The sequence below is a fragment of the Neomonachus schauinslandi genome, chromosome 8, assembly GCF_002201575.2.
Source record: "Neomonachus schauinslandi chromosome 8, ASM220157v2, whole genome shotgun sequence".
Classification (NCBI taxonomy): domain Eukaryota; kingdom Metazoa; phylum Chordata; class Mammalia; order Carnivora; family Phocidae; genus Neomonachus; species Neomonachus schauinslandi.
Window position 1 is genome coordinate 71,306,105 of NC_058410.1, and position 26,249 is coordinate 71,332,353.

Consider the following 26,249-nt stretch of genomic DNA (forward strand, 5'->3'; position numbering starts at 1 on the left):
CATAGATTCCATATAAATAAATTTATTGCTGAATTTTCCCACTAACATTATAGAAAATTTTTTTAAAAACACTGAAATTTCACAAATTGACAGCCCAGTAGTTTTAAACATACTTTATAAAAAAAAGTACAAAAGTGACATTAGAAATATTTTTTGAAGAAAAGTAGATCTAACTGCAAAGAAACATGAATCCAGACAATGAATGGCACAAATACAGCACTTACAGGAGTACTCATTCACCACCTAGAAGTCACTGTCTGCATTATGAACTAGATTCAGTTTGAGAAGTTACACATTCAGTTTGTTTCTGAACTAGCCTATCTTGGTTTTGCCTGTCTTTTGTAAGAAGAGCTAAGTCTTTGCTGCTGGGTTGAAAATACTGTACACGAATTGGAGAACAAGGAGGGGTCGTCCTTCTCCCCTGGTACCTGAACAAGAAAACAGTTCGTACAGAAATGGCTTTGGCACTTTAACCCTTAACCTTGTCCCAAACCTTGTTACTTGAATATTGTATCCTCACATGATTTTTTTTTTTTTTAACACCACACTTCCCCATACTTTTTATATACATTATATGTACAATAATAAAATTCTTTCATTCTAAAACAAAACAGGTTGACCCAAAACAGGCCACATTAAATCTTTGTAGCAACTCACTCAGATAGTTTTCTTCTTAATTCTTATGACACAGTTAACATTGTTTTTTGTTTAAGCTACCTTCTGGGATTGACTTAAGGCTCTAGTTTAATGCAATTTAGTCTTGGTAGGAATCGCTTTTGAGGCTGAAATCACACACCACCGACTCTCTCTTTTGAAGCTATTTCTCCCTGTTGGATGGATGTAGTGTCTTGTCTGGGTAATCCATAGAGATATATAGAAACACATACAAGAAGAGTGCCCAGAGCAAAGGTGAGTGCTGAAAAGAAAAAAAAAAAAAAGCTTAATATGTATTTGTGTCCTTAAAAACTATAACAATAATCAATTTTAAATTTCGAAATCTTTCAATTACAGGTTTTATACCATTAGACCATATGAAAAATAAATCTTAAGTGCTCTATTTTTATGATGGTAAGGTTTAGAAAGATAATCAATTCTAGATCCCCATCCCTCAAACCATCCCCCCACCCCCTGCCAAAAAAAGTACAATCAATCAAGGGACTGACTACATGCTTTTCAAGAACACAAGTACGGTCTTTGTCAGTGGTCCAGGACAGGCATACAAACTTCCCTATATGCTAATTTAAAGAAAAGCAGTGGAATGTGGCTTTTCCATGGTACTAAAAACCTGTAGAAGTTCAGAATAAAAGGTAGTTGAGCAAAATTCCAAGTTAGATAACCAATGACTCAAACCAGTGAAGATTTCTGAATAAGAGATAAGGTGGTGATTTACTGAATATAATTCCATTTTCTGTTAGGTTTATTTAAAAATCTTAATCCTGAAAATTAGGACATAAGCAATTACAGCTTGTCCAAACTTGACAAGTAGGCATTTTATACATAATCACTTATGTCAAAATCTGTGTCAAAACTGTATAGTCTGTTTAAAACAGAACCGTATTCTATATTCTATAGGGAGTACATCACAATCTCATTAGCTTTAAAAAAAAAAAAAAGAGCAATGACATCAAGCTGTGATTTAGTTCACTCCTAACTAGAGAAGACTAGCTTTGCCTTCAAAAAAGGGGAGTAAGTTAAATCTAAATAGAAACCTGGAAGATTGCTAAGATGTTCTAATTAATTTCCTTGACCATCAGTAAGAACACTGACCAAAAGCATTTTTTTATGTTCCCAAGTATTCCTTAGGGACAAAGCCATAAGGATTTGTTGAGCTAAGGAAGGATCAGAACTACAATTGAAAGTTCACCCAAATCAGCTAAGAAATATATCTAAGAGAGGACCTATAAATACTGATGCTGAAATGGTAAGTGGTTGGCCTCATACAGAATACTTACTGTGTGCCAGGCACTATCCTAAGCACTTCACCTGAAACAACCCTAGCAGATGGGTGATCCTGTCAGTCCCACTTTACAGATGAAGAAACTAAGACACAGGTTAAGTAACCTCCCCAAAGCTGCACAACTAATAAATAGTACAGGCAGGATTTAAACCATACTATGAAATGGTTTTTTAAGATTACAGGCTTGGCATTTCTCTCCAAGAGTAAATTTTAAAATCAAACATAGGTCTCTTAATGTCGATATTTAACAGACTGAGGTATAATTGGTCAGTAAAGAAAATGATTATTATAGCACCCTGAAATGTTAAGTCGACATCACTGCTTAAATAAACCTAATGCTGGGTGTGGGCTAGGGGAATATATATTAGAAGAACTAGCATAGTGAGGGTGCCAGAATGCCAGGAACGGTACTGAAATTTGTATTAGTTACATATTAAATGAAACAAAGATATCTTTAACTTAGATTTGGATTTTGCTTCAAAACCAATTAATACCCAAGTCCAAAAGTTAGGAAGGTACAAACTCAGGGGGAAATGAAAATTTTCTGTTCTTGGGGCACGAGTGGCTCAGTTGTTAAGCATCTGCTTTCAGCTCAGGTCATGATCCCAGGGTCCTGGGATCAAGCCCCACATCGGGCTCCCAGCTCAGCGGGAAGCCTGCTTCCCCTTCTCACTCCCCCTGCCTGTGTTCCCTCTCTTGCTGTCAAATAAATAAATAAAATCTTAAAAAAAAATTTTTTTTTTTCGGGCGCCTGGGTGGCTCAGTTGGTTAAGCGACTGCCTTCAGCTCAGGTCATGATCCCAGGGTCCTGGGATCGAGTCCCGCATCGGGCTCCCTGCTCTGCGGGGAGCCTGCTTCTCCCTCTCCCACTCCCCCTGCTTGTGTTCCCTCTCTCGCTGTGTTTCTCTCTGTCAAATAAATAAATAAAATCTTAAAAAAAAAAAATTTTTTTTTCTATTCTTTCCTCATCATAGAAAGCCTTGTTTAGGGAATGATTGTTTTCAGCAGTGCAATTACAGTAAAGTCCTTGTATTCATTTCCCTGCATACCTAATGACACTATATTCAAGTTGTTTTGTATCTCAAACCTGGGGACTACAAAAGAGCTCCTCAGTAGCCCTCTCATTTTCAGTAGAACCAGCGCCCCCCCAGCATAAGCTCTAGGACCACTGCAATCACCTCAGTACTGCTGACCCACATCCCATACAACTAGAAACTAACAAAACAAGGAATTTAGGTAAACACTATGACCAATTGCCATATTTAAGAATAGATGAAATGAATCAACAAGTGGGAAGCTCTTCTATGTTAAAAACTTAAAAATACAAACGAAGACATACTTATCTGTAACCCAAACAGCATCACTGAAGCGATGGTAGAAAGGACAATGGCGGCTGCCGCAGAAAAGCCCTTCATGATGTTGTCTGTGTACTTGACCACAACGGAAGTGTAGAGACCTCCAACACTTGCAAGAACTTGTATACACAAAGAAATAAAATCTTAACATGCAAATAATGAAACATTCTATGATGGTGAGTCAATTTTCACCCCCAGAGATGCCATACTAATTTACCTAGGAAAATGCTATTTTCCTTACAAGTAGCCATCTGAGAGAGTTTGTACTAAAATCGAGTAATAGTAACTACAAAACAACATTGTTTTTCACATGCCCAGAGGGCTATGTGGTCTACTACTAAATTGTACAGATTTAATGCTAACACATCAGATATTTTTGATTGTGAAGGCAAAACTGCTTTGGGATAGCTATGCCACAAAAGTCAGTCAATAAAACCAAAATTACATTTTCAAACTGGTGTTCACAGTATCAAAGGAACAATTTCAAAATGCTATAAAGGCTTAAAACAGACAACTTTTTTAAAAAAAGGACTACCCAGAACTTCTAATTCCTGGATACTTACAAATGACAAACCAGACATAGTATGTGTAACCATAGAAAAATCCTTTTTCATTAATTTCCGCTCCATCTGACAAGTAGACGCCAACTAATGTCACAACGATCCCTGAGAGATACATCTGAATGTTTCTCACCCAAAGGGAAGTGTCTGAACTCTTTAAAACTTTTTCAAAATACACTCCTGAAAAAAAAATTAGGTATACCAATATAAAAGATAGTATTAAAAATTAAAATGCCTTTCATTTAGAACAATAACAATAGCAGAGGTATGATAAAGTATATGATTCAGGGAACAAACACATTTTACATCAAATACACATTTATTTTGTTGGTTGTGACACGTGGCATATAAAATCTTACCAACGTGTATTTTTTATAGAGCATATAAAATTAATAACTAAGAGGGAACTTTCCAACCCACATTTAACAGGAGACTCGTAAATTATTGTTAAGAACAGTTTCTGCCTTTATTATAGCAGTAAGCTAGATCACAGAAGCTCTCTGTTAATGCCAATAATAGACTTGCTTTGGTCAGCTGGAAAACTATACTATTAGAGTCAATTTTCTTAATCATATCCCTGTAATATCTGCGTAGTAATGAAAACTCCCAGCTCTGCAAAATAACCTATATAATCACCACTTGAGATTTTTTCAGAGTAACACAACCAAAATAAAATTTAAATAGAACTTGCTGAGTGAAGCCATTTTTCTTTAAAGTAGGGTTCCACAAGCCAAGTTCATACATGATGTCAGAAGGACCATAAACTCTCTAAGTAATACATTTTGTGTATACATTCATTTTCTTGGGGTCCACAGGTTTTTTTTTTTTTTTCAGATAGAGCAAATGACTCCTCACCATATATATCCAAAATCACATACCACTGCTGAAGTTTTATACTTAAAATGAATACATCTAATCAAGGACACCAAAGATTTTCATTATAACTAGAATTTATACAGACTTAGAAACTGCCATTCAAATACTAATCAACTAAAAATTCTAATGAAAAACAAGACTGTTTTTGGTGAATGTGTGTTAGAAAAAGCCAGAGAATGGGAACAAACATATGGCTATTCCTATTCCCATTTTTTAATATTCTGTCTGGGAAAACTACTTAACTATTAGGTGCTCAATTACTCCAAGCATAAAGGGATATTAAACCACCCACTGTTTCTTAAATTGTGTATTGAGAGGTTGAACTAAATAGAATGTTGGACTCAAACATTTAATTATTCAAAATGGTGCTAAAAGTCTAGTAGCATATTATTTTTTGGGTAACTCAGTTTTTGTTTTCTAATTTGCAGGTTCCTAGAATAAAAATTTAGCATGATGCTATCATTAAGTATATTCCTAAATTTAGATTTTTTCCCCTTATCAAACATCTTTTTTTACAAGCAATACTTCACTTCCATCTCCAGCCTACTTTCCTAGTCAGAAGAATCCTAACTCTTGAAATAGCACAGATAAAGATAAATAATAAAAACATGCTATAACTAATATACTCTTTATTAAAAAGAACTTTTAAGGTTCTTCTCTGTTGGAACTATTTCTAAAACACGTTGTGTTTCATTCATACCTTAACATTCATACCTTGTCTCGATTAAGTGGAGGATTTCTTATCCCTACACATAGGACTCTAGACGTCCATGTTTATTTGATGTTAGTGACTTTGGTTCTCTTCCCTCCCTTTTTTGGCTGTTACTTCTATGTGTTAACTTTTCTGAGGCGCTCTCCACCCCACCACCCCTTTTCTCCCTACTCCGTAATTCCTAATCTGTTAAAACAGAGGAAGAACTTGAGGTTAACAGGGAAAAACAGATACTGAGCTGGTAACTTACACCCTAAAGCAGCAGAAACTTGCCTGAAGAAAGTGCCATTTCCAGGAAAATGGAAAGAGGTACTTAGGCTTTCTAACTGCTAACTTCCTCCATTTTCAGAGCTCTCTGTTCATTTACTTTTGGGCTCTTAGCTGGACTGCGGATGGTAAGCATGACGGACACATGTTCTCATGTGGCTGCAAGTATAAGTAAGGCCTGAGATCTGAACTGAAATACAGCCGTCCGTACGGTTACGGAGAACCAGCTGGCATGATACTCTAAGTAGGAGAATAAGTCTCACTGGGAATAAAACTGTTATGATGAAATAAGATAAACTAGATCCCTATTTAGAGTTTAGTATTTTTTAAAAAGTTTAACAGAATAAAATGATTCATTTATGATTTACCTGCAAATCCTGAGCACAATACAGCAATAGCTATGGCGCCAAACCCTAACAAGGGATTCTGTTCCACCTGCAACAGTAATGTTTTGAAAGTTATTAGTGACTAACAAATAGAATTCATCCAAGAGAGCAAACAAATGACTACAAAAGTCTGTTATGGTTTTCTTAAAAGGCTGTGCCACATCAGACACAGCTATCCTATAGAATAAGATAGAAACGAAAGGCCGTCCCAGAGATTAACCAAAGCACTTACATTACAAGATGTGTCCCTCAAACTGCAGCCATGGTGAATGCTGACCAGAACGTGTGCCTATTTCCTAACAACAATGGGCCCCCTAGCACAGCATTTTGCATAGTCAGCCTGCCTCTTAATTTTAACTTCTGCCACCACCCAAACTCAGGGACCTGATGGCATCAACCATGGAAATGGGAACAGTTTAACTCATTTATTCCCTAACACCTGCAGGATGAAGTAATGACTTTTAAGCTTTCCTGCTTTACTGAATTTTTATCAAATAATAATACCTTACTTGCTGTGTACTAGATATACTTCTTATATACTAAATGAATAAAAATGAAGATGATACACAGCTCTGGTTCTTCAGTAGTTCGTGGGTAGGACAGATTGACAGGTGTATATAATCATAATTCTGTGCTAAAAGATGCATGTATATGTGCCCTAACCTAGTGTTTCAACTTTATTTCCTCTTTCTTCCCTAAACTAATCCTCAAGGAGCTTTCCTCAGTCTTTCCTCAGAGATAAATACTATCTCAATAGTAACACTGAAACTAAAGAGTTGAGACACATGAGTATATTATGACAAGAACATACCTTATTCAAAATAAAGGAGAGTACTGCTTTATGTTAAATGAGAAAGCTTGGTATAAGTGATTGCAGCTGTTATTGCTACTATTGATTACTAGCAAAATGCTAGAACAGATGACTTAACTTAAAAAGTTTAATGGGGGTGCCTGGGTGGCTCAGTCAGTTAAGCGTCCGACTCTTGATTTTGCCTCAGATCATGATCTCAGGGTGGTGAGATGGAGCCCCCAGGGTGGTAAGATCGCAGCTCCATGCCCAGCATGGAGCCTGCTTAAGATTCTTACCCTCTGCACCCCCCACTGCACGCCTGCACTCTCTAAAAAAAAAAAAAAAAAAAAGGTTTAATGGTCATCACTGGAACACAATATGGCTTCCCTAAGAATGAGACATACCAAATTTCCTTATGAAGGGATTCCTGGTTAGCATAAGTGATGAGGGGATTCCATAAAGACAGTGTTTTGCAAGAAATTTGATAGGTTTGCATAATATTTTTGTGAACAAGACTAATGTAGTGAGAATAGCAGTACAGTTCTATTCATTGCTGAGTAAATTCTCATACAGCAAAGTGCTAATAAAATCAAGCTAGACCAACAACCAATACCAGCTTACCAGGTGTATGAATGAGCTCCCTTAGAAAATCCACCCAGCTCACTCAGGTCTTAGTTGACTGCAGCCCTAGCCAATATCTTGATTGCAACCTTTAAGAGACCTCAAGCCAGAACAGCCTAACTAAGGCACCCTCAAGTTCCTGGCAGATCCATAAAAACTATGAGAGAGAAGGTTTATTAAGCAAGAGGGGAAAAAGTCCAGCTAAAGAGAGATCTAGAAGTATAGCCACAGCACTCTCGTCCTGTCCTGTCTAAATTTTCAGTGAAGACCCAAAGACATATTTGTCAAATCTGTAAAACACATAACACCCAAAAGCCAAATAATGAATAATAAGGTCTGGAAAGACCTCAAAGGCCTGAACAATGAACCAAAGCTAACAAGATACACTTAGTAAATAAAAAACATCCTGCATCTTGGTTTAGAAGAAGCCCACTGCACATAACACATTAGCAATAAACTATATGTGTGTGAAACAACTTTGTATATAATCAGTTATAGAATGGCTATCCTCCCCACCAAAACGTACAGGCTACTTTAACAAGTCTCTAGTATTCAGAACAAAGGAGGTAATTCACAAATTATACCTCACACTGCTCAGTCAACATCTAGAGATAGTGGGAAGTTTTAAGACTCCTGAGGAACAAGAATCAATGAATGCACCTAGAAGAGAAATACAAGGAAGTATTGGGGCAAGCCAAGGATGAAGAAATCTTTAGAAACTATATTATAGAAAGAAACAGGGGCACCTGGGTGGCTCAGTCGGTTGAGCGTCGGACTCCCTGCTCAGTGGGGAGTCTGTGTCTCCCTCTGCCTCTGCTCGTGCTCTCTCTCTCTCTCAAATAAATAAAATCTAGAAAGAAAGGAAGGAAGGAAGGAAAAGGGGAAGGGAAGGAAGGAAAGGGAGGGAGGGAGGAAGGAAGGAAGGAAAAGAAAGAAAGAAGGCTGTCTCAATGGGGAGGGGAAAAAAAAGACTTGGATGGTGGTGGTGTGACACTGTCCTCAAACATTCAAAGGATCATCATACGGAGTTAGTAGGGATTTGAGTTATTCTCGTCCTGACAAGAACAAAAAACAACGGGAGGCAGTTACAAGAAGCTGCACTTTGCTTAAAATACGAAAGAACTTTCTATAGTGGCCCAGAAGTAGGAAAGCTGCCCTATACTCTGCTTTAGCTTACTGAGCTTTTCACACACATTACCTATATGAGGTGGATCTAACATCTTTTCTAATGGTGTGAAGTGTTACTTAAAGTTCATATTTAACTTCTGTTTGCCTTACTTCCCAATAAATTCTTTCTCCCAGGGTCTACAACTAAATTAAATGTGCAGTGAATAATTGGTCACTGTCTTGCAATGCCACCAAGAATATAAGCATGTCTAAATATCATGTGAAGACAATAAATCTTCATCTAAACCTCATGTTCGGGGGGTGGAAAAAAAAACCTCCACCTACTCTTAGGCTAGAAACTACCTAAAAAATAACTGACTTCCTACTTGCACAAGCTCTCTGTACATCCCCAACCACCTTATACTTATAGGAGAACCATGGTCTTTTATTTGCGAAAAGGTAAAGAGTTACTTGGTTGTCGAGGGAAACTCCAGAAGGTCATTCACTAGAGTTCCACTTCCTAATCCTCTCTGGGAAAATAATCTATAAAGTATGTTACACTTTAAAAAGAGATCAGGTATGTACTTTAACAATTAACTCAAACTGAAAATTAGGAAGCCACTTTGGGCCCTATTTTAACTATTGATTATCAGTAAAAACACTACTACCCCATAATCCCTATCACTGACCGTGGGAGTATGTACAAAGATTTTTAAAAAATTGTGAGTTGAGGGAAAAGATGAAAATTAGATGGAGAAAACCTTGCTCAGCGTTCTTTAGAAGATGTCTAAAAGAGGCCCATGAGTTCTGAACATACAAACTGTGGAAACTGGCACAATTTTAGGCACAGGTTAGCTGTTAAGTGTGTAACTTTAGACAAGTTACTTCACTTCTTTAGACTTCAGTTTCATCCTCCATAAAACAAAGAGGGTTGATTACATTAAGGTACCTTCCATCTCTAAAATATTTTATGCATATTCCCCTCCAGAAAACTAAAGGGGGAGGGGGATACCAATCAGTTATATTATCTTTAATTATCCTAAAGGAGAAAAAAAAAAGCCTATCTGTAGGGCAAAGATTATTTTCAGTCAAAGAAATGTAATCGTGCTACATTCATCAATGTGACTAATCTAAAGCATTATAAGACTTAAAGAAGTCTTCTATTTTAGTTATGGTGAGCATTTTGTTTCTTACCATGACTTTTGTAGCCTGGGCTGGTTCCCACTGTACAAGTATGACTCCACCACACAGCATAAAAACTGAAATCCACTGTAATTTGCTGAGTGTCCGGTTTAACATTAAAACAGTACATAAAGCAGTGCAGGGAATCTTTAATTGATAAGTCACCTAGAAACAAAACAATGAATTAAGGAACTCATAACAGTCTCTCACACAAATATTTGATATTAACAGAATTATGGAGAAAAAATATAATGTGATAAAGGGTTAATAAAAATCTTTTCACTGTAAAAACTTTGTTTTTTTAAGATTCTACACTTCTCATTGTCATTTACCTCCACTTACCTGGTATACTGCTGCATCCAGATTGCTAAGAGCTAGGAAAGCCATATTGTTCTGAACAGCATACACTAATGATGGCACACTTAACTTCATCAGTTCCTTGGGGCTCCCCAAGACATTTTCTCTTAAAGATGCCTTGAATCTACCAGGACTACCAGTTTCTCTTTGGAAACAAAAGGGTGAGAAAGAAAATTAAAGAGCATCTTTTTTTTTTTTTAAGATTTTATTTTTAAATAATCTCTACACCCAACATGGGGCTCAAACTCACAACCCTGAGATCGAGTTGCATGCTCTACCAACTGAGCCAGCCAGGCACCCCAGCAGTGTCCTTTTGATAAGATTCCTTCACACACAGAATAGTCGTATTATGTTAGGTCCATTGCTGTAATCTAGCAAATGTATTTTTTTATAATTTTCAACTAATTTTAGATTAAAAGAAACATACCAACAACTGTATAAAAGGAAAACAATTACAAGTTCGATTTGGGAAAATATGACAATTAGGTTTACCATCATCAACCTCTGGTCAAAGCTCCAGGAGTTTTTAAGCATATTAAATAATGATATAACAGGAAACCAGAATTGCTGATATTACCTATAAAAATGTAATCCATCCCACTTTAACTGCCATTATATCCAGTTCACCCTCATTATTTTAATTAGGTTGTGTATCTATTTTTAAAGGTGTTTTTTTTTTTAATTACAATAGATTTAAATTATAAACAAGAGAAAGGGTTTCATAGTTATGGAAGTTACTTGAGATAGGGATTGAGCAATTCAGGTCAATATTCTTTGTAAATTAGTTCCGTGCTTATGAAATAGATAATAAATTGAAGCATATTCTCATAAAGCTGAAGTACATATCTATAAATTTGCAGGAAATAATTTACTAATACCCACAAAAGTAAACTATATTTGTAATGTACATGGATGCATATTGATTATACATGCTCTTAACTATTCTTATTTTTTCCTCAGGAGGAACTAGCTAATCTGGTTTATTTCCCCTCTTGAAAATTTCCTGAAAATAAAAAAAAAAGTTTTATAATAAGCATCAACAGCAAAAAAGGGTCTTTATCAAAAAGGTCCCAACTGCAATTCACAATATCCTTAAGAGACAGGACCGTAATATTTCTGCAAGGAGATATATCTGTTTCCACTCAAAGTTAATGACAGTCACAGTGAGCCTCTACTATGTTTGATTAACATAATCAACAGTCAACTGAATTTTGTCATATTTAAATACTGCAAAAATAATTATACGTGTTCTGAAGGGGAGCAAAAAGTCCACAATGTCAAACTCATTACCTATGCCTATCCACTGTAGAACACTCCAGCCCCCAAGAAAATGCTTAAGTATGACAGGAAATTTGGCCTAGGTCATGGAAACAAAAGACATCCTTCTTAGTTATAGGTCTTCCTCTTGCCAAATTCAACATGCTCTACACCACAGTGGTAAATCTATATGCTGAAAAGGAATGCACACAACCTGGCAGGAGACTACAAACTCTATCCAGAAGAAGGAAAGGATACCAAAAGATCACTACTGAGAAATTCTAGGTAGTAGAGTTTCTCAGGTATCTGAAGATTGGCCCTTTAAACATTTGACAGTCTTTTTAAAATGTTTAATGCAAATCTAAGATGTCCTATATACTTCCTCAACACCTTAAACTGCATTTTTTCAGAGAATGTTTTCTCTCAATTATAGAATTGAAGAACAAAATTAAAGAGAAACAAAATAAGACGGAAGAACCACAGGAGTACAACTCAAAAGAGCTATCTTAACAGGATGATGTATTAGAAAACATACCTGAACATTTTCTTTAATGTCCTATTTCCCACTAGGAAACACAAGACAGCAGAGATATGTCTTACAGACTATGAAATACAGGACACTGCTTTCACTATACTGTTACTTTTAATGCCTTCTAAAATACTGACATATATTGCTATTATCTGCAGAGTGGTTCCCTAAAGAACTCCTAAGAGATACCTGTTTGTACCCATTTCCCACATTCCACTGCCATGTCCATTGATCTACACTGGATTCCCCAAGCTCTAATAGGATGGCTATTATCCCTTCCCTAATCCCTTGCTCTGGGCAATGCCATTTTACCTCCACCCCTTAGAGATACACTAAGCCTTCAATGATATCAAGTGAATTATTGTCTATCCAGAAAAGAGGTGGTCTCTCTATCACTGACTCTTTGCCCTATTGGAATATGGACTAGGTAAGTATCTCATTACTATTCCTAATAACCACCATGCCTGCACCAATAATCAAAACTGCTATGGTGCCCCGACACTTTTCTCCTTATCTCTTCTATTGCACTTTCAGCTTTCACATAAAAAGAAGAGCCTATGAGGCATCACTGGCCAATCTGAGTACTCCTTTCTTTCATTGCGACAAACCAGTAAATACAGAGTATCAGGATTGACCTTCAGGTCTTTGGCTCTCCTGGCTATATCCTTTGTGTTGGATGCTTAGGAGCTACTTATTCACTGCCAGGAAGGCTTCTGATGCAGATATTAGAGAAGCCAAGCTATATCAGAATGTTAACTACTGGAGAGTTCAAGTTTCACTGTAGTGCTTATAATTATAGCAATATTATATAATTATAATAAGATATTTTGAAGTTACAAAAAATAGAAAATGCTAAAATAACTTATAAAACAAAAGCTCAAAAATAGAAAAATATCAAAGTAGAATAAAGGGGCGCCTGGGTGGCTCAGTCGGGTAAGCGTCTGCCTTCGGCTCAGGTCATGATCCCAGGGTCCTGGGATTGAGCCCCGTATCACATCGGGCTCCCTGCTCAGCGGAGAGTCTGCTTCTCCCTCTCCCTCTGCTCCTCCCCTCCTGCTCTGTCTCTCTCTCTAATAAATAAATAAAATCCTAAAAAAGAAAGAATATGTGGGAATCTTAGCACACAGAAAGTTTTAAAGGAAGTAAATGATTTCAGTATTAATCAAATTATATCCTGCTTAATTTAACACATGTATTAAAAAGCTTGTATTTAGCTTTACTTGCTAAGGTTTAAAAAAATTACAATATCTGCAAGAAAACACTAGTAGTTATCTACTGTTCTACTATTAAAAATAATCAATTCTAAATATACTGCAGCCTTGAGTATACTATAAAAAGGAACACATAAAAACCAAAGGTGATTTTTTTCTTCCATTTTCCTGCTCTGTTGTTTTCTCAGAAATCACATCCTTTACTAAGTACCTTCTGTTAAAAGCAAATGTACTGGGGCGCCTGGGTGGCTCAGTGGGTTAAGCGACTGCCTTCCACTCAGGTCATGATCCCAGGGTCCTGAGATCAAGCTCCCTGCTCGGCGGGAGGCCTGCTTCTCCCTCTCTCTCTGCAGCTCCCCCTGCTTGTGCTCTCTCAATCTCTCTCGAATAAATAAAATCTAAAAAAAAAAAAAAAAAACCCAAATGTACTAAATTCAGTTCTACAAATGACATTGCTAGATAAGAAAAAGAACATGTATAATCAAAAAGCACATACAAATTTTTTATAGTCTCCCATTAAATTTCTTATTTGAATAATCTGTTTTGATTTTTATCACTGTTATAGAATCTATGTGCAACCTTTTGTTACCTGAAGAAATTCTGAAGCTCCACATTGATTGCAGAGATTCCACTGCTGCCTCCCCGCCTAAAATTTCCTATCAACGGGCTGAAACCAATTCTTTCTGACCTATGTTTGGTCAAAATGTAGGCCTCATTCTTCTAGCTCCTGATCTGATGAGAACTACTAGGAGGCATAAATTCCTTGGCTAGTTACCAAGGCACTGTGCAAAATGGAACACAGAAGTTACTCATGAGCTTAAAGTTAAATCTGGTTTATAAATTTCTTATCATCTGCAAAGTTACATATGATTACCTCACAATAAAGACTTTGAGGGCTAGATATAAAAACCAATAATGAGGTTATTTGAGGACAAAAATACTCCTCATACAAGGTACATGACTTTTACTTCCTTCCTATGACCCTAAACCCATTACAACATGGGTACAAAGAGGCAGTCAAAAATGTAAACCAAGTGTTACAGATTTTATTAGAAGAACAGTATTTCTGGGGGCGCCTGGGTGGCTCAGTCATTAAGCGTCTGCCTTTGGCTCAGGTTATCATCTCAGGGTCCTGGGATCAAGCCCCGCATGGGGCTCCCTGCTCGGCGGGGAGCATGCTTCTCCCTCTCCCACTCCCCCTGCTTGTGTTCCCTCTCTCGCTGTGTCTCTCTGTCAAATAAATAAAATCTTTAAAAAAAATAATAAAATAAAAGTTTAAAAAAAAAAAAACAGTATTTCTGGTCTTCTGGAAGAGTGACTGACAAACAGGAAAGTTTGAAAGGAAACAAAGAAAAGGAAGTTTGAAAGGTTCAGTAAATGTTTGGATCTAATGTTACATGTAGTAATAAGTTATGAAAAAATATAAACCAGGTTTTAGCAATAAAAAGAAAATGTAAACCCAGCAAGAGAAACAGAATAGGACTGGATAATCTATAAGTATTTGACAGCTACATTATTCTAAGTGATACTAGAAAATAATTAAAATAATAATTTTTCTGGAGTAAATTATTTTCTTCAATCTTATATAATGTATTTGTTTTATTACTATACACACCCAAAATACAGTACATTTACACATCCTGCTAGATTTACTTAGTCTTTATAGACTGGTGAATAGCAAACAATAAAAGGTTGACTTTGTTCTAAGACAATGTGAAAGCTTTGCACTTCCATTTCTGCATCCCACAAGTGACAGATTTAAATAAAAACTGTCAGTTTTAATAGCTATGATAGCATTTAGTAAAGCATAAGGCTAACCAGTAATTTTCCTGTGAACTACTGTAGTAACTAGTTTGAAAGACCAAAATATTTTAAATGTTAACGGTTTTATGTTTCAATCAGATTATAACTCAGAAATTGGTAATTTATAACTCAAAGATTTTTAAAAATCAACTTAATCACATATAGAACTTTTGCAACATCAAACTGCAAATCTGTCCCCTCTCCCAAAAAATAGGATTTAGTAATTTCCTCTTCAATTTAAAAGTGATCTGATGTAATCATACATATGCACAATAGTGTATATAAAAAGATGCCTTTGTTTAGAACCCAAATGCCCATCAACAGAGCCTAGTATATATAGTACATCCATATAATAGAACACCATGCAGCTCTTAAAAAGAATGAGACAGATTTCTAAGTACTGACATGGAACAATCTGTCAGATAAAACATTTAAGCGGGGGGAGGAAGTAAAGTGGAGCACAGCGTATACCATGTATACATGCATAGCACACGTAATTAAAACTCACCAATTAGAACATGTAAACTTTAAATCTTATCAAAGCAGCCATCCATTAATTCTTCCCTGCACTCCTTTTCCTGCAGCTCTAGCTCACTGAAATAAGTATAATTTCACATCCTGAAAATTACCGTAAATTATAAGTAAAATCAACAAGGATGGGAAAACCTAAAATTAATTACAAACAAAACCTGCCAGTTTTTTAAATGAATAACAAAACTACTCTAAAGGGGAAAAAGAGAACTAACCCAAGTATTCTAAGGAGCAGTCTTTTTACTATATGCTCTATAACTAAAGGCAAAAAGAACTATGTACAAATACTGAATTTTAGTTAGTAGGTTTTTCACAGCTGTATGTTAGAAACTCTGAATCTACTTATGTACTCGAAGACTGAGCAAATAAATAAATATCTTAAGGATAATGGAAGCTAGACTTAACACCATTAGAGAAAGGAGCAAATATGGAAAGGGAAGTATAAAATAAACTGTGGTTATTAGATCAGAATTATAGGTATCAAACAATACATAACTCATGTTATACACCCATATACATACAGAAGTACAGAAATAGATAGGTGTATATGTACACATGTACACAGATTTCCTGCCTCTGCTGAAAGGGCCAAGAAGAAATGATACCCCAGAAGCAACAGGCACACCTAATATCTAGATCATGGTTTCTAAATACCACTCTCAAAAAAAAAAAAAAAGGACCAAGACGTCTTGGAGAAATGTATGATTTCAGGGTTGGGGCAGGTAAAGTATAAGATAAGCCTTAAACATCTTCCTGTGCTAAATAAACTGCTCAAAGATTGATGAAAATATGTAAAAAAGGAAGAGAGGAAGGAAGGAAGGAAGGAAGGAAGGAAGGAAGGAAGGAAGGAAGGAAACAGGGAAGAAGCTTGAAGAAGATCCCACTGCCCTAATCTGGGATAATTTTAGCATCAGAATGAATAATGATAATGGATTCCAGCCCATACAATGAATCCATGAATCTATGCTGTATGTGAGAGAGACAGAGAAAGAAAGGGAAAGCTTCTTAGAGTAGAAGGCCACCTAATAAAGGTACAAGGAGTGATGGAATTAAGAAGTTACCATTTGGCAACATCAATGGGTAATAAACTTAGTAAGTGAAAGTGATAGGAGAAACAGTATTTACTTAGCCACGAAGTATCTCTCCGTAAGATGTTAATTACAAAGAGAAAATTGGGGGCGCCTGGGTGGCTCAGTTGTTAAGCGTCTGCCTTCGGCTCAGGTCATGATCCCAGGGTCCTGGGATCGAGTCCCACATCGGGCTCCCTGCTCTGCGGGAGGCCTGCTTCTCCCTCTCCCGCTCCCCCTGCTTGTGTTCCTGCTCTCGCTATGTCTCTCTCTGTCAAAAAAATAAATAAAATCTAAAACAAACAAACAAACAAAAAACAAAGAGAAAATTGGTAAGTTTATATGGAGAAAGCTAGCAGGCACTATCTTAATCCAATCAAAATTAAATTACCAGTGATGGGGCACACATTTTGACAGTGATTAACAGATTGTATTCTACAGTGTAGTTTCTTGCTTTCTAAAGAAGTTAGATATCTGCTCATTAGGTTTCAAAAATTCATTTTCACAATAGTGCCAAAAGAAGCATTATTCTTTGGTTTTCCTAAGGCGATTTTAACTTACAACATTATATATTATAGCAGAAGTATTTTCCACATTTAATGCCCAGTTTTCTTGGAGACCACACCAAGGTATGCATTTCTCTGCCTTCTGCTCACTTACCACAATCTGAAAGACGTGCTTTTACTTCTTTTCTGACGAAATATAAATGAAATCCATGGTTGTTGTTGCCCCAATATATATTGCTCTCCTCACCAAAGCAAGTCTATGTTTCCTTTTAAAAGTTAAATATCCTAAACACATCACACAGAAAAGTTTCAAGTGAATTTCACTTATAATTTTTTTTTACTATATTTAAAATAGGGCAAAGAAAAGATTTGAGATTAAAATTAAGCTGCTGCCTTCCAGTGTTTCAGCAAGCCAGCCATACCCTTCAGACTACAAAGGTTTTTACGATACTAACAATACCCATGCTTCAGGAAATGCAACCCCACTACTCCTATCCCAGGAAAGGGAAAAAGGAAGAGAAAGAATCAAAGAGAATGGGGTCTCTGCCATCTGACCTGGATTGCCAACATGACTTCTATCCAAGTAGGATTCTCTAGGTACAGAAACTCCCCACCACCTTAAATCCTGAGAGACTGCCCATTCATTTAAAACATGAGTCTGGAACCTTGCTGATCCATTTGGTCAGGTCAAATTTATTAGACAGAGAATATATTAATTAGGTCCTTCCCAGTCTCAAAGTTCTGACACAAGAGATGAGTGACTAGACTTGAGATCTCCAAAGCTCACCAGGAACCATCCCCAGAGCTACAACTGCCTCTGCTTAAATTCTTAGGACCTAAATATTCTAACTTACCTAATTTGGGCACTTGAAGTTATGCTTACCTTCGTCTGCTTAATTTAACTCTTACAAAATTGTAGGACACTGCTTCAGACCAGACTGACTCTTGGTTTTTTTAAATAAGCTTTCCGTTTGTCTAAACATATTGCACCTATTATTGTATGTTCCTCTTTATGTAGGTTCTGTGGTTTCTGGTTATATTGTCCAGAAAATAGGAATCTTTAAGATATATGGCATTAAAGGGCATTGAAAATGAGAATACTTTTATGAGATTACTCTCTTCTGACAATCTCTTCTAATCCCATGAGATTAAATACTTTATGTGATAAGGACATCCATATTTATTTCTCCAGCCCAGACCTCTCTTCTGTGTTCCAGACGCATCAACGCAACTGCCTTTTCTCCATAGCCCACTTGGATGTCTCAGAGGCACTAAAAACTTTATATTGTACCTACCCAAAATTAAATTATTGATATCCCCTTCCCTAAAATCTTTTATTCCTGTCTCAGAAAAAAATAACTCTATTTACCCAGTTTTTTAATATTAAGAAACATAGATATGATTCTTAACACCTCCCTTCCCTCACCTACTGTAGTTGATCCTCATTACTCGTGGGTTCTGTATGTGCGAATCTGCCTATTTGCTAAAGTGTATTTGCAACCCCAAAATCAATACTCTCCGCACTTTTACAATCATAGGCAGATGTGCATAGAGAGGCCCAAAATTTGAGTTGCCTAATACACACATTCCCAGTTGAGGTCAGAAAAGACAATGCTCTGCCTTCGTGTTTCAGCTCTTATACTGTAAGCAAATGTAGTCTATTTAGTGCCACGTTTTCCACATTTTGGGGCTTTCTAGTGGTGATTTTGCTGTTTAAAATGGCCCCCAAGCATACTGTCCAAATCCAAGATGGCTGTAATATGCCTTAAGGAGAAAATACATGTTAGAGAAGATTTCTTTAGGCATGAGTTATAGTGCTATTGGCTGTGAGTTCAATGCTAATGAATCAACATATATTAAATAAGGTGTCTTTAAACAGAAACACACATAAAACAAGGTTATCTATTGATCAGTTGAGGAAAATATTGTGACCAGAGGCTCACAGGAACCTAACACTGTTTTTCCTCTAGCAGCACTAGATCAATATTCACTAATTCAGTGTCCATGGTGACCTCATAGAACATAACTACTGTGAAAAATACGAATCGACTATGTACCCAACCCCATCACCAAGTCCTACAGATTCTACTTCCAGAACATAACTCAGATCCATTAGCTTCTCTTTATCCTGTGTTGTTATAGTAGGCCATTATGTCTAGCCTCTAATAAGCTTCCTTACTTCCAACTCTTGGCACCCTTCTAATCCATTCTCCTCAAAGATCAATGTGACTCTTTTTTTTTTTTTTTTTAAAGATTTATTTATTTATTTGAGAGCGTGAGAATAAGAGAGAGTACATGAGAGGGGGGAGGGTCAGAGGGAGAAGCAGGCTCCTCGCTGAGAAGGGAGCCCGATGCGGGACTCGATCCCGGGACTCCAGGATCATGACCTGAGCCGAAGGCAGTTGCCCAACCAACTGAGCCACCCAGGCGCCCGATCAATGTGACTCTTAAAGCAAAATGGATTGCCATGGTTAGTCCCTGAATTAAACCACTCAATTATTTCCAAATGCACTTAAATCCAAAATTCTTCACAGGCCCATGGACTTATTCTTGAGACCCTGCAGACCTCTCCTGCTTCATCTTAGCACCACTCCCTTCTCACAACACTGCAGACATACTGATTTGCTGCTGTTGTTACTTAAGAGTCAAGAATTTTTCTGCTGCAGGGGCTTCAAACACACTGTTCTCTCTGCCTCTCTATGCTCTTTTCCTACACAACTTCTACTCAGTCTTCAGGTCTAGGTTTAAATGTAACTTTTTCAGAGAGAGAGCCTTCCAACCCAAATGGAGACCCTCTATTATACTTATTTACAGCATCCTCTACTTATCCTTCTTAACACTGCAAATTACTCATTTGCCTAATATCTGGTTCTCCACTAGACTATCAGCTCCATTGGGACAGAACTATGCCTTTGCAGTTTGCAACTATACTTCTCACATCTGAAACAGTGTTGAGCACATAACTGGGGTTTGGTAAATGAATGAATAAATGAATGACCCTGACTGTCCCATTACATCAATATATTGAAACAGACATAAGCATGACTATGTTTAAAATGTTTGGAGGAAGGGGAACAGATTATTTGGATGTGGCAGTGATATGTTTCTCTGTAAGTGAACCTTAATTATGAGCAAGACATTAAGAATTTCAAGAACTGGGACACCTGGGTGGCTCAGTCGTTAATTGCCTGACTTCGGCTCAGGTCATAATCTCAGGGTTCTGGGATCGAGGCCCGTGTCGGGCTTCCTGCTCCGCAGGAAGCCTGCTTCTCCCTCTCCCACTCCCCCCCTGCTTGTGTTCCCTCTCTGGCTGTGTCTCTCGCTGTCAAATAAATAAAATCTTCAAAAAAAAAAAAAGAATTTCAAGAACTTTCCTGAGTCTCTGCCCCCATCTCTACATAGTATAAAATATGTACTTCTTTAACAATCAGCCAAGACCAAACATATTACCGAGCAAAGAGCATTACTGTAGAGACCATACTAAATAAACAAACAGCAAACTGGTCTATGAGGTTAGGCTCTGCATAGTTCAGATAAAATTAAAGTTCTGAAACAATATTTATGTCAACTCTATAAAATTATTGCACTTTATCATAAGGTAAAGAGTGGGAAGAAGGGAAGAAGCCTTTACTTCCTTTAATAATTTTTTTTCCATTTAAACAGTTCCGGGTTTTTTTCCTTTTCCTGTCCTCCAAAATTTCCAAATCAGAATTTGGTTAACATGTTGTCTAATTTTTACATTAACTTTATTTTCACAGTATGGGAGAAATTTTATTTTATCATCAGGATCTAATTTTTTCTTCTTCTTCTCTGAAGAGAAGATTTTTAAGGAATAAACTTTTAGTTACTTCTAATGTAATTCTTTCACATTCTCCCACAATGTCCTGAAATTGTTATCCTCTCTGAAATGATAAAGTATTGCTTCTACTTTGAAAACAAAATCTAATCTCTTACCACAAATACTTTCTGATATTTTAAGTTTCTCCATCACAGTAAAATAAAGCAGTAATATCCAACTTGTGTTTTTGACCCATTACATAACATCCTATTTGCCTTTGACCCACTTTTTTTAAGTTACCAGTTTTAATAGGTATACAAAGAAATGAGAGCATGGAGAGTATCTAGAAAATCTTTTACTTCTTTGCAAACCTCACATAATTAAATCAAAAAGACAAATATAAAGTTACTGGGTCTTTCATTTGTGTAACTCTTAACTGTTCATTTCTAGTAGCCCAGAGTCTGGCCATGTATTTTATTCATCTTTTCCATATTCCAAACTGGAAACAGTTACTAACAGCTTATTAATATAAGCTAGTTGTCCCTTCAAGATCTAGAACAAACTTTCAACATTTTCACTGGGTATCTTTCCCAAATAGCCGTGTTTAGTTTCATTATCAAGTGTCTCATCACATATTGCTAAAGAAGCAACTGCATTGTCCTTTCAATTCATTTTGTAAGTATCAATCTGTGACTTCCTAGGTTGAAATAATTCTCCTTTATCTTTCACTTTTTTACCATTCTAAGAAATGAGCATTCTAAGTAAATTCTTTGTTCCAAGAAATAAAATATTTTCTTGTTATGAAGCACAGGTATTTATTTTCTACCAATGTGTTTTGAATAAGCACATGAAAATTTACCAACACATTCTCCATAACAATTATATTCACTTTAAAATTCAATAATTTCAAATGTATCTAGTTTCATGTTTTGTAAATTTTTTGCCAGTGCTTTTTTCCACTTAGAAACTCTGTGTGCTTTAAATGATTCTTCTCGACCCCCAAATTCTTGTTAGCCATATAATGTCAAAGGCCAACTACCAAAACTATGTATGTCATAATTCTTTACTTTTCTTGGTTGTCTCTGGTCTTGTGTACTCTGCAGGTACGGGTTCATAACAGAGCCTCTCTTGTAAGCCTTTACATTATGCTGGTGAGAGACACAGCAACTAATTATTGATGATGATGATGTCGATCAAGTACAGTTTTTGGTTTTCCACACGGTTGTTATTTCAGCACCATTATTTGACTTGTCTGGCGAATTCTTAGAAATTTTTGTGCTTTTATTTTTATGTAATTTCCAAAAAGGTTTCCACAAAATAAACTACAACTGACCATACCCATAACATGGAATAACTGAAGAAAAAGAAATACTACACACCAAGCTTTGCAAGGATGGAAAAGCATCAAAGTAAAACAAAGTCTATACAGGTGGGTTGGCAGAACACAGCTCAATGGCTGAGTTACACCAAAGGCTTCACTGCTTTTTTTTTTGCACATTGGTTTTTAAAAATTCCTAACAGTTACCGAACAACTGAATCATGATTTGACCTTACAGTTCAAAATGGCTGATGTCATGCCTGACAGTCCTATTTCATTCTTGAGTCACAATTTTTTCTCCCCATGGAATTCGGAGGGAAAAAAGAAGAGATGGGTTCCCTTATCCCTCTTCTTCCAATTTCTGTTTGTCGTAAAAGAAGCCAAGCCTTAAGATTTTATTAAACTCTTAGGTTGTTATGTAGAAGTTGTCGTAGAGTTTTCAACAAAGATTTTTGCCTTTGGAACATTGCCTTTTAAAGGTACAACAAGACCTCTCATTTATCTGACATTATCCAGAATGAAGAATCCCCTAAGCAAAGCCAAATCTCCATAAAAAGGAATCTTGTTAAGAAACTGTGAAAGGTCTGAAATTTTACCCTACTTGCAACCTAACAAGTTAAGCTGCCACAGTATCTCAGCCCAAAAGATAATTTTTTTTAAGATTTTATTTATTTGAGAACGTGCGAGCACCAGCAGGGGAGAGGGACAGTCTGAGAGGGAGAAGCAAACTCCCCGCTGAGAGATCCTGACCTGAGCAGAAGGCAGATGCTTAATTGACTGAGCCACCCAAGCGTGTGAAACTCAAATATATTAAAGCTTGCCACCATGTGGCCTCAAGTTATTTTTGTTCTTTTCTCCCTCCCCAAACCACTTTTAGAGTATTTTTTCACATGATTATTTGTCATCATGCGTGTATTTACTGGTTTAGTTTCTCTCTCTTCCTCTAAGCCTAAGCTCCAAGCAAGGAGAAACCTTATCTATTTCATTCATACTTGTATATTCAACACCTTTTAAAAAACCATAACACAAAAATCAATAAATATTTGTTAAATGAAATTTAAAAGTGTTTGTATGAACTTTGTTTCTACCTAAAAGCTTACCCACACGCCACTCCTCACTGGTGCCCCACTCTCACTAACTCTCATTTTGAAACCTATTATGAGTTCTCACCTGCCAAATGACCCAGAAGGGTCCGCATCTCATCAATTTTTCCCCAATGCAATTTCCTACCGGATTTTATTTAATTTTCACAACCCTATATTATTTTCCGCAATTAAAAAATAAAGAAACTAAAGCTTAGAGAGTCATAATCTCACTGTATCAAGTTTTAAAATTATGTCTGTGTCACTCCAAAGCCCCTATTCCTAAACCTCTCTTACACTGCACCCTTAGCTAGAATGATTCTCATACAATGTTACCAGGTTAAAGCCCAGTGCCACCACGTATTTATAAAGGTGTAACACTGAGGCACCTCAGATGCTGTACAGGTAAAGCAGGGGTATAGTACTTATCTAAAAAATGCATACAGATTAAATCAGATGATTTATATGAAAAGCACTTAGCACAGTGCCTAGCACTTAACACACAAAAATACTCAAGAAACATTATTATTATCATATATGCCTCTACAACAGAAGTCAGTCCTTCTTTTCTGTGAGGGTTAAATGGTAAATAGTTTAGGCTTCATGAGTCACACAGTCTCTGCTGCAACAAAGAGAGGCAGCAAACAGGGTTTGGCCCCCAGGTCATAATTTGCCAACCCCTGGTTTAGAGCAGGGTTCTTCAACCTCAGCTCTACTGATACGTGGGGCTGGATGATTCTCTGTTGCGGAGGGCTGTTCTGTCCGTTGTAGAAAGTTCAGGAGCATCCTCAGCCTCCACCCAGCAGATGCCAGTAGCATCAGCCAAGTGGACACAACCAAAAAAGATCTCCTGTGGAGCAAAACTGCCCCAAGTTGAGAAACACAGCTCTAGAGCAATCAAACATATGAAGACATAGCTTGAATTTTCTAATAAAGAAAATACCTTAACTGCGTGGAAAATTAACAATTTAACACACTAAAAAACATTTATACTCACTTAGCTAAAATTCCCACACTTAGCAATAACTTTATAACTTCTGTAATACACACGGCTGTGGTTGAAAAGTAGAGTTCTCTGTCTGATGTCCTTGTGTATCTTAAAGCTATGGTATAAGCTGCGGCCACCAGGGTCATCACTGCCAAGCAGTATAACTTGAATAATAAACTGACATTTTCTGGAAAATATGTACAACAAAAACATTACTTAGTAGACAGCATTAAGTTTATAGAAGTTAATCAATGTTATACCTCAAAATGCTTCCCAACTTCAAACACAAAATACTTAAAACCCATGACATTTGAAAATTTCACAAAACTTTCCAAATACATGAACACACACGTATACATACACAAAACACAGATGATTTTAAATGTCAACCAGTTAAGCAAAGATTTTGTTCCTGAAGAATGCCTCAACTGCAAGATTATGTGGCAGACTGACACTAGTTTGGGATAAAATAAATTACATATTTAATATATCTTTATAATATAATGTTAGTATCATACATTTATAGTGGGCATATAAGACTTATGGCAAAGGCACAGCAAATATTTACTGACAATAAGCCTAAATCTGTAAATTACTGCAACTATTTCAGATGATTTGAGTTCTGTAACTTTGAAGTTTTGCTCATCATTAATCTTGCTGTCCCCATCCTATGTTAGTTATCAAAACAGTTCTATTTTTTTCCCCTTATTTCCTGTGTTGCTACAAAAAGACTCTTAAGGTTGGGCTTACTTGAAATGGGAGAATGCTTAAGAGCATGATACGCAACCACAGACAATGCCCCTGGGCAGGGCTTTATGATAAACATGGGCTCCCCAACCAGGAAAATAACTTGGCACCCAGCAGAAAGATATCCTGTAAGTATTTTTTTAACATTTATTCAGAGGTGAAGCCAAATGCTCTGTGGGAGAAGGGTGGAGAAGGAATCCGGGTGTCGCTCAACCTGTCCTAGCTACAGCTCTGAGGTCCAAAAATTTCAGCTCTGTTCTAACTTACATACTCCACTCAGCAAAACAAAGTGCTTCGGGGTTAATCAGAATCACTCTCATGAAATGGCAATTAGTCATCAAATATTATTACTCTAATGTGCCATCCCTGGTGGGAAAGCGGTGGATCTCGCCCTCCACCCAAAATATCAGTGTTCCTTCTAACCACATACAATATTCTCCAGGGAAGGAACTCTGTTAACGACTGCTTTCTCCATCTCGTTACGGTTTCTGCGCTGTTTCAATGCCCCAGTGATGTTTTCTGTGGCTGTTAGAGGGACCAGCCGCTACTTGGGCTCCGCGCCCGGAGCATGCCCTTAAGCCTCCTGGGCATCCGTAGGGAAGAAGGCGCCGAAGAGACCGTAGCCGCGACGACCCCGGCCGGAAGGGAGCACAGTCCTGCCTCCCGCCGGGTGATGCGGGTCCAGCCCGGGACCTGCGCTCCGGCCCCTCTCCGGGTCCACCGCAGCCCCGGACTGTCTGAATTTGGTTCCCACCCACTCACTGCAAGCTCGTCGGGGCAGGCGCGGTCTGGGGCTGCCAAGCGGCTCCCAGCGGTGTCCGCCAGGAGAAGACAGCCACAGGAGGCTGACTGCCGCGCGCCGCCCAGACAGGCGGCGGCACAGGCTCACGCCACAGAGTGGCTCCAAACAAACTCCTGATGCCCGACGCCTCGGCCTGGCCCCAAGAGCCCCGCGAGCGCGGGCAGGAGCTGACGCGAGCGCGCCACCGCCCCGTGGACTCCCCAGTCCCGGCGGCCCCAGGCCTCACCTCTTGGGGCAGCCATGGTTCCCCGACAGCCCCGCGCGGAACTGACGCACGCCCCCTCCGCGCGCCGTCCTCGGGACACCCGAGACCGCCTCCTTGTGGTCATAGAGACGAAAATCACTCGGCCTAGAGCGCCTCGCCCGCCGACCGTCCGCCGACTTCCTGCCCAGCCTGGCACCAAGATTAGGCTCAGCAATCCAAGCTACCCCCGCAAATGGGAAGACCCGGATGGAGGAG

At 37.7% G+C, this 26,249-nt stretch overlaps 1 protein-coding gene across 2 annotated transcripts; it reads right to left on the bottom strand.

The window, feature by feature from the left end:
- Window positions 1–9: 9 nt before the first annotated feature.
- On the bottom strand, window positions 10–26,249 carry SLC35A1 (solute carrier family 35 member A1). Of its 2 annotated transcripts, XM_021693231.1 has the most exons (8): window positions 26,016–26,249; window positions 24,250–24,427; window positions 10,156–10,315; window positions 9,826–9,978; window positions 6,096–6,162; window positions 3,876–4,052; window positions 3,297–3,431; window positions 10–916 (listed from the first exon to the last, which is right to left on the bottom strand). In XM_021693231.1, the coding sequence occupies exons 1-8, from the start codon at window positions 26,116–26,118 to the stop codon at window positions 789–791; spliced, it is 1,101 nt and encodes a 366-aa protein (XP_021548906.1). In that variant the 5' UTR covers window positions 26,119–26,249; the 3' UTR covers window positions 10–788. The 2 variants fall into 2 exon arrangements, with proteins under 2 accessions (XP_021548906.1, XP_044773283.1); XM_044917348.1 differs by lacking the exon at window positions 3,876–4,052 and having other exon boundaries at window positions 26,016–26,083.

Coding starts and splice junctions, on each gene's coding strand:
- SLC35A1 (XM_021693231.1), bottom strand. CDS start 26,118: ATGACCACAAGGAGGCGGTCTCGGGTGTCCCGAGGACGGCGCGCGGAG. Junction 24,428..26,015: donor AACCATGGCTGCCCCAAGAG/GTGAGGCCTGGG, acceptor CATATTTTCCAG/AAAATGTCAGTTTATTATTC. Junction 6,163..9,825: donor CCCAGGCTACAAAAGTCATG/GTAAGAAACAAA, acceptor TTACTGTTGCAG/GTGGAACAGAATCCCTTGTT.